Below are 7640 nucleotides of genomic sequence, written 5' to 3'. Positions count from 1 at the left end.
ACTCTTTCCATCTGGAATTTAATTTGTCCCAACTGCTTATACCATATACATATATACCAATTTCCTTGACAGATAAATGATTAAATCATAATCTTGATATATTTCAGTTGAGGAAAAAACAAAAGCAAAAGCCAGATGAATATTGACCAGGAAAAAAGAGTGAGCTCAACTTGCCCCATTTGTGATTCCGCTTACTTTCTTCAAGCGTCGCATATCCTGTATCTGTATATATATAGCCGTCATCCAAACCCACACCTTACACGGAACAAGATATCATTACACTAAACAGAGATCGATACATATAAAACTATGTATATACGCGACACTTGTTTACATACCTTCTGACCTTGCTTTAGTTAATAAAAGGTCAGACGCATTAATATCGATCCCCGCATACACATTACACGATGATGAAGATATGCATGAGCGTGTGTCAACAGCCATTGCCGCCGCCGCAGCTCGACTTCTCCCCGGCGAGACTGAATCCCAACTTCCTCAGCCTCAACCTCCACCCCCCGAAAGACAAGGTTGTCATCATCATGGGCGCCACCGGCACTGGAAAATCACGACTCTCCGTCGACCTGGCCACCCGTTTCCCGGCGGAGATCATAAACTCCGACAAGATCCAAGTCCACCAAGGCCTCGACATTCTCACCAACAAGATCACCGCCGAGGAAAGCTGCGGCGTCCCTCACCATCTCCTCGGCGTGTTGCCTCCCAACGCCGATTTCACCGCCGCCAACTTCCGCCAGATGGCAAATCTCTCCGTCGAGTCCATCCTGAGCCGCGGCAAGCTCCCCATCATCGTCGGAGGCTCTAACTCTCACGTGGAGGCTCTCGTCGACGACGAAGACTACAGGTTCAGATCAAAGTACGAGTGCTGTTTCCTGTGGGTGGACGTGTCGATGCCGGTCTTGCACGGGTTTGTGTCGGAGAGAGTGGATAAGATGGTGGAGAAGGGGATGGTCGAGGAAGTGAGGGAGATATTCGATTTGTGGGACACGGATTACACGAGAGGGAGCAGAAAGGCCATCGGAGTTCCGGAGTTGGACAGTTATTTCAGGGCAGAGCCGTTCCTCGACTCTCGGGAGAGGGAGGAGCTGCTGAGGGAAGTGATCGAAGATGTCAAGAGGAACACGTGCGCTTTGGCTTGTCGGCAGAGGCAGAAGATCGAACGGCTCGTGAGGGCGAAGAAATGGAGCATCCAAAGGCTCGACGCCACCGCCGTTTTCCGGCAGAGGAGGAGTACTGTCGATGCAGACGTGGCCTGGGAGAGGCTGGCAGTGGGTCCCAGCACGCACGCCCTCTCCAGGTTCCTCCTCTCCGCTCCCCGCGGGGAACGCAACATGGCTCGGTGTCTCGTGGCCTGATCTCTCCCATCGAACTATACTACAAAACGAATCAGATACACGCTAACACTTTTTGGTCACAGCGATGATGTGACAATATTATTATCTCTACGAGATTTTGGGAGTACGTTAAAAAAAAAAAAATAAACAAATATGAAATTTTGGCATTAGCTTTGATATTTATGATCAATCATTCGTTGCTTAATGCAGGTATCGCCTTAACAACACTATTTGATTTGATTACACACTGGTACGTACAGATAGCGAATAATTCGAGTTGACAAATTAAAATATTCGCACAAACCTAAAAAAGCCTCCTCCTGTGAGTTTGATCAGTTTGAAAATTTTGTAGAAACATTGGAAAGTTTCTTTAACACTAAAATAAAATGAAAACAAAAGAACCTTGTATGGTTATTTTTTTTGGGTACAAAATGATGTATAGAAGCATGCCAATATGGTGTTGACTTGAATCTCTTTTTCCAAAAGTTTAAAAAAGAGAATGCTCTTGAAAAATATAATGAGAGAGAGAAGAAGAAGAAGACAAAGGACAAGTTGGAGGAAAACTCGGTAGTCATTTGGTGTTGTTTGTGGCCAAAGAATCATATCTGACAAGCATATGACTAGACATCCCATGCAAGGTCCCATTCACGAGTCGTGTCGACCTGTGTTTGCTGGGAGCTCGATTCTTTTCCTTTTTCCAATGAACAAAGAAGAATCACTGTGTCTTATCATCTTTTAGAACAACAGCGGAACTGAGTGCCCTTGCGGTTGTTGTTCCAAGAGAAATACGATCAAAATGCACAACGGTTGATTTAGCATCATAATATAAAAAAAGAAAAGGAAACCTAATTAAGACATAACCAACCACCCGAGATCCAATACAGGCTGTAACTTTATTGAAACAGAGAACCATTTGAGAAGATTTTCAACATATATATATCATAAAATCTCATACAAAGGGAAAGGGAAGGAAGTCAGAAAACATTACGATGACGACATATTATCCACGAATCACCGGATGAATCTACCGCCGCAGGAGAAAGTGACGATGCAGGACTCGTCCACAAAGACGGTGTAGTCGTGAACAGGCCTCGCCAGAAGAGGGGGCAAGTGAAGGAGAAGGTCACACACGCATTCGTTGTCCATTTGCTTCAGCCATTTGCAACATTCTGCCTCTGCAAACGACTCCTTATACTCAACCTTGCGAGCCTTGTGCCTGTGGTGCCCGTGGTGGTGGTGCTTGTGGCTGCTGTGGTGGTGGCGGTGGTGGTCCTCGTGCTCATGGTCATGGTCATGGTCGTGGTCATCGTCATGGTCATTGTCAGGAGTTGGATGGGCTGGTGGTGAGGGTGGTGGGTTAGCCTCCGGTGCGGGAGGGGGAGGAAGCTGGGAGGCAGAAGGGAGAGGGGGGTTGGGGATCAAGGGCAGATGGGAGCATGCGTAATTAGCCAACGCGTACTGGGAGGTGCAGAGTGGCCGCTGGGCAGGAATGGGCATCCTCTGGCTGCGTACGGCGGACAGCATCAGAAGAAGCAGGAGAAGGGGTGCCGCTTGCCATTGGAGTCTCATCCCTTTGGCTTCTCCCGAAATCATCGGTGTGTGGAGAGTGGTGGGTTGATAGCTGTGGTTATATATAAAAGATCTGAAGCTGCAGAAAAGGGGTGGGGGCGCAAAGAGGGTGGAGAATTGGATCTGTTGTGGTTTGCTCCCACCAGTATTTTAGGTGATCATTTCACCTGATTTGTGTGACTTTGGGAGTTAGGTTGGTTCTAGATCTCTCCCTCTTCCTTCAGCACAAACCTGTTTCAAACCAGAACGCCGTTTCCACACAGTTGTACCTTAATCAGTGTGTATGTATATCATACAAAGAGGAAATCTCATAACCAAACAACAGTGTGACAAAGATCCTCTTGGGGAGCAAAAGAAACAGACAAAGAGGAAATCTCATAACCAGAGGAACTGAAAGATGTATATCAAGTGCTCAATGAAACAGAACTGAATCCATTCGCTGCAATCCAAGCATCCCAATTCAGCTGCATGACACATGGATTGTGGCAGAGGAAAACGACCTATCTTTTCTTCGATTCGAGCAAACGATGGAGCATATTGCACCAAGCTCCTTTAATAAATAAATAAAAAACCAAATTAAGTCAGATACCTGCTAAAAGTTTCAGGAGACATGGTAGGGAAGCAGAGAGGCTCCATCTGTCCTCTGTTTCGTGCCATCTCAGTCTCTCTTTCCCTGAACGGATCTCTCTCGATCGGCTCATCATCCCCATAAGCCTCTCTCGATCGCTGTCCTGATCCCTCCTTTCAGGGACAAGTAGAAGACACCCCAATGGCGACTCGAGAAAGCCTTTGAAAACCGACAGAGACATCATTTCTCCCCATCTCTGTGGAAGCTTGGTCTAAATTGCGCACATCCTGGTATGGCCATAAGTAGTCATGCTCTATCCAGCCCCTGGTGGCAATTTCACGCTGAAATTGGGCCGGAATCGAACCCCTGCTTTTAGGGTTTCGTCTACTACCGATTTCGAGAAAAGATCGGTCTTCTCCTGGAAAACCTATTAATCGGAAACAGTTGGGGTATCTCGGGGCCAAATTCACACCGATTTATCCGCGCTGATGACCTTATCCTTGGTGATCATCAACAGCTTACACGATTTCGAAACAATCATCTCAGCTTAAACCCTCGAGAAATTCAGCACTTGTTTGAGGAAGAAAAGAGGATCGAGATCGAGAAAGGTCTTAACTTTGACATTGAAGCGTAATCTTTCGGGACAAAATTGACCCGTTCGTCCTTCTCGATGGCTGGCCTCCAGATGCGTCTGATTTTTGAAGGGCTTATTTATTAGGATGGTTGACGCGTGTCGGTCTGTTATTGGTTAATAACAATTATAGACACTGTTCTTCAAACTATACAGAAAGTAGAAGATTGAAATCAGGAATTTGGGCATTCTGTACAAATGTTTCTAACAAAGCCGCTCAAGACTCGGTGTACAGCTTGAACAGAGTGTGTGTGGTACGTATTCTATCTTCAAGTGGACTAGTCATCATGCCAAGACAGAAGCAAGAGAGTGCATCTCCAAATGATGTAGAGACGGGCCCTTTGCTCTCTGATCTGCTTCGAACATCTCTGCCACGCCCGGGTCTTCCCAGGATACACAGCCGCCGCCATTTCAAGCAGGTTTTGAAGTTCAAATTAATGTAGAGAGGGGATGAGGAGGAGGAGAATGGGGAGTATGTATTATGTGATTTTGGGCTTTTATGTTTCCTCGTATCAATTAGTCCTATATATGTACTAATTGAAGCAGTAAGAACTAATTCATGGTTAGAAGAAGGATATGTGAAGTCATTAGAACATGTTACAAAGTTAAATTATAGTCTTTCCCCAATAAAATAATTGTGAAACTGACAATATGAATTTAGAAACTGAATGTGTTCATGCACACACGAGAGATAATGATGAGTTGTGGGGCTTTTATGTCGTTTATGACTTGTTCCTGATTAGGGGTTGATTAGTCTGTGATTTGTTGGTTAAGATTTTAACATAATTTTAAAATACATTAATTCCATCCCACCACATCACGCATATATATATATATATATATATATGCCCTTTTCCATTTACTTTTCGAGTTGGTCAAAGGTCACATGTATTAATTATATTCTTCAGAACTAAACAAACATTATATATATAATTATATAGTGGATCCAATTCGTTTCTATTCGTACCTGCTCAAATCGTCAACGAATATAACGTAAAAACAGGAGGTAAACTCAGCATTTTAACATAGACATGGAAGTTACCTTTTGTAATTAGAACTTTGTGTGGTCGTAATTGGTTGTTTTATAACTATAATTAGTGTTTTCTTTCTATGTCTGCATGTGTAAGCGTGAGATATAATTAATGTTTTCTATCAAATATTATGGCCACAACTAAAAGGTATGAAAAGATGAAACCCAATTGAAATAACGGTCATTTGGAGATTGAGATAATTAGCGTACGAGAGAGGTTGGTTAAGGGTGGGTTGTCTGTCTAATCAATGATTATGGGAAAGGGTCGGTCGAATGTCCAACACTATCACGAGACTTATGTATAAATGATTGTTGAGGTTACTGTACTGATAATGAGGACGAATTTGATATGACTGAGAAAATAGTTAATCAACGTATTATGCTTGGGGTTTTCTGTTTCTTGTAATGATACGTCGTTGTTTAATACCATACGCTATACACTGACCTTTCATTATATGTATATATAACAGTTCTCTCCTACACGGAAATTCAAATTATAAAACTGTTCATTGGTTAGGGAGTTGAGTTTGTAAATCCTAGCTCTGACATATTTAAATACCTTGGGGAAAATGTAACACAGGCACTCTAAAACTAAACAGCCAAAATTCACCATTAGAATACTAGAATTTTACCAGAATTTTTGTGGGGGCAAGACAGAGAGCACACGTGGAATGTCCAAACCATCTGTCTGAGTGTGAGTGGGAACCCTTAAATACAGAACAGGAAACGGGTTTCTTTTACAAACCAAAACCGACAGTGAGGGAGGAAACTGCAAACTACATTACAAGATTTCTTCTATCGATTGCCTTAGGACACAAGCCACTTCACCGAAAACAGTCAAGCCTCCCCCAGGGCTTTCTTGATATCTTTCTGTTACATGAACCAACTGCTAAAAATGAGCACCCTTTCTCTGACATGCATTATAAAGATAGACGCAGTGGAAGAGAGAGGGGGACCTCGATCGATAATGGCGGTGTGGTGGGTCCGTAGCGGTCAATCACACGGCCATCTTTGCCGACCAAGAACTTGGTGAAATTCCATTTGATTCTGGAACCCAAAAGTCCAGGCTTACTCGCCTTGAGGAATTTGTAGACAGGTGCTGCGTTCTCACCATTTACACGCACCTATTATGACCCAGATCCAAACACATTAGTTCCATCAAGACAGAAAGCTAACATCCAAGGACTCAGCAAAAGGCTGTCAACCAACAAACAAATGCAACGTATTTGAAAACTCCAAATTCAGGAGCACCAGGTGGGTTAAAGAGTGTCACAAGTTTCATGATGACAGTGACATATTGTGGTAAAGCCTCACGAATTGGAAGTTTCTTCCCTTGTGACGGCACAAAGACTGCACATCTTTTCTCTAATATGCCAAAACAGAGAAAGGGAACATCCATCTAACCATTCTTGCAAGAGTTGTTTATGTTCCAGTAAAATCTGGAATGATTATGTGGGTTTCCCCCACAGTGAACAGTCTACAACATGAAAACGACATGATATTCTGTAAACAAAGCTCCCACGGATGTAATTCAGTAAATGAACAAACAAAACAAATCCAATTATTATCAATATAAAACATGTAACTGCTATGAACCTCGCTCCAAATGCAGCAACCACAAGCTCAAAGATAAATTTGACAAAGCTTTAACATTGACGCGCACGTTATCAACCTGATCTCAACTAAACACAAGCACAAGTTCAGCCGTTGGACAATATAAATAAATATCATCAGGTATTGAGAAGTTGACCCTACCTTGTGGAAAACGGGGTATTCGGCCTTGAATCGTGTACAAGCAAATTGATGAGCCTCCTGACTAGTCCCTGGCTCTTGGTTTAAGAACTGGTTGCAGGGAAACGCCAATATCTCAAACCCTGAAAGCATCCATCGAATTTCTTCTTATTTGCATGTATAATTAGAACCAACAAATAAAGCCTTGGAGACAAAGGGATTGATTACCTCATGATATATGTAACGCAAAAGCGCGTATGCAACATAATTCAAAAGATGAATAAGGAAAGAGACCTGAGTCCTTGTATCTGCGGTAGAGTTCGGTCAGCTGTGTATAATTGGATTCCGTGAAACCGCTGTTTCCCAAACACAAAACACGGATTAATTACTACTGATCATAGAAACCAAATCAGGAAAAGAGAGGAGGAGACGGACCATTTGGAAGCGACATTGACAACGAGAAGCACTTTCCCTTGGTAATTGCTCAGGTTGACGTCCTTGCCGGAGCTATCCTGATTTCCCCAGCCATCGGAATTTCATAGGAAATCTTTTGGAGCAAAATTAGGCATACAAAAGGAAGAAAGACCTACCTTGACAGTGAATTGATGGATGGATTTCTCGGAAACCGATGAAGAAGCGCCCATCTCTCTCTCTCTCGCTCGCAATCTCCTCTATGCGATGCTTTATCCTCGCGTTAGTCATAGAAGAGACAACCCAACACAAACACGTAAATGGCACCTGGCTTTCTTCCCCCCCCCCCCC

The 7640-nt window shown here is 43.5% G+C and overlaps 4 protein-coding genes across 5 annotated transcripts; 1 reads left to right on the top strand and 3 right to left on the bottom strand.

Moving 5' to 3' along the window:
• Nucleotides 1-76: 76 nt before the first annotated feature.
• Nucleotides 77-1532, top strand: LOC104802229 (adenylate isopentenyltransferase 3, chloroplastic-like). The gene has a single exon (XM_010525712.2). It carries the CDS (start codon nt 408-410, stop codon nt 1368-1370), a length of 963 nt encoding a protein of 320 aa, XP_010524014.1. The 5' UTR covers nt 77-407; the 3' UTR covers nt 1371-1532.
• A 687-nt stretch (nt 1533-2219) lies between these two features.
• LOC104802228 (pleckstrin homology-like domain family A member 1) lies at nt 2220-4151 on the bottom strand. 2 transcript variants are annotated; one of them, XM_010525711.2, is made up of 2 exons: nt 3508-4151; nt 2220-3382 (listed from the first exon to the last, which is right to left on the bottom strand). In XM_010525711.2, exon 2 carries the CDS (start codon nt 2940-2942, stop codon nt 2361-2363), a length of 582 nt encoding a protein of 193 aa, XP_010524013.1. In that variant the 5' UTR covers nt 2943-3382; nt 3508-4151; the 3' UTR covers nt 2220-2360. The 2 variants fall into 2 exon arrangements, with proteins under 2 accessions (XP_010524013.1, XP_010524012.1); XM_010525710.2 differs by having other exon boundaries at nt 2220-3149.
• Nucleotides 2221-4582, bottom strand: LOC109116199. The gene has a single exon (XM_019201229.1). It carries the CDS (start codon nt 4525-4527, stop codon nt 4396-4398), a length of 132 nt encoding a protein of 43 aa, XP_019056774.1. The 5' UTR covers nt 4528-4582; the 3' UTR covers nt 2221-4395.
• A 1151-nt stretch (nt 4583-5733) lies between these two features.
• LOC104802226 (probable glutathione peroxidase 5) lies at nt 5734-7610 on the bottom strand. The gene is made up of 6 exons (XM_010525709.2): nt 7469-7610; nt 7314-7390; nt 7173-7234; nt 6903-7021; nt 6104-6271; nt 5734-6017 (listed from the first exon to the last, which is right to left on the bottom strand). The coding sequence occupies exons 1-6, from the start codon at nt 7520-7522 to the stop codon at nt 5985-5987; spliced, it is 513 nt and encodes a 170-aa protein (XP_010524011.1). The 5' UTR covers nt 7523-7610; the 3' UTR covers nt 5734-5984.
• Between the last annotated feature and the right edge of the window lie 30 nt (nt 7611-7640).

This window comes from Tarenaya hassleriana, unplaced genomic scaffold (genome assembly GCF_000463585.1).
Source record: "Tarenaya hassleriana unplaced genomic scaffold, ASM46358v1 Cleome8, whole genome shotgun sequence".
Taxonomy (NCBI): Eukaryota; Viridiplantae; Streptophyta; class Magnoliopsida; order Brassicales; family Cleomaceae; genus Tarenaya; species Tarenaya hassleriana.
Note: the sequence above shows the minus strand (reverse complement) of the source record. Positions and strands in the feature narration are given on the sequence as shown.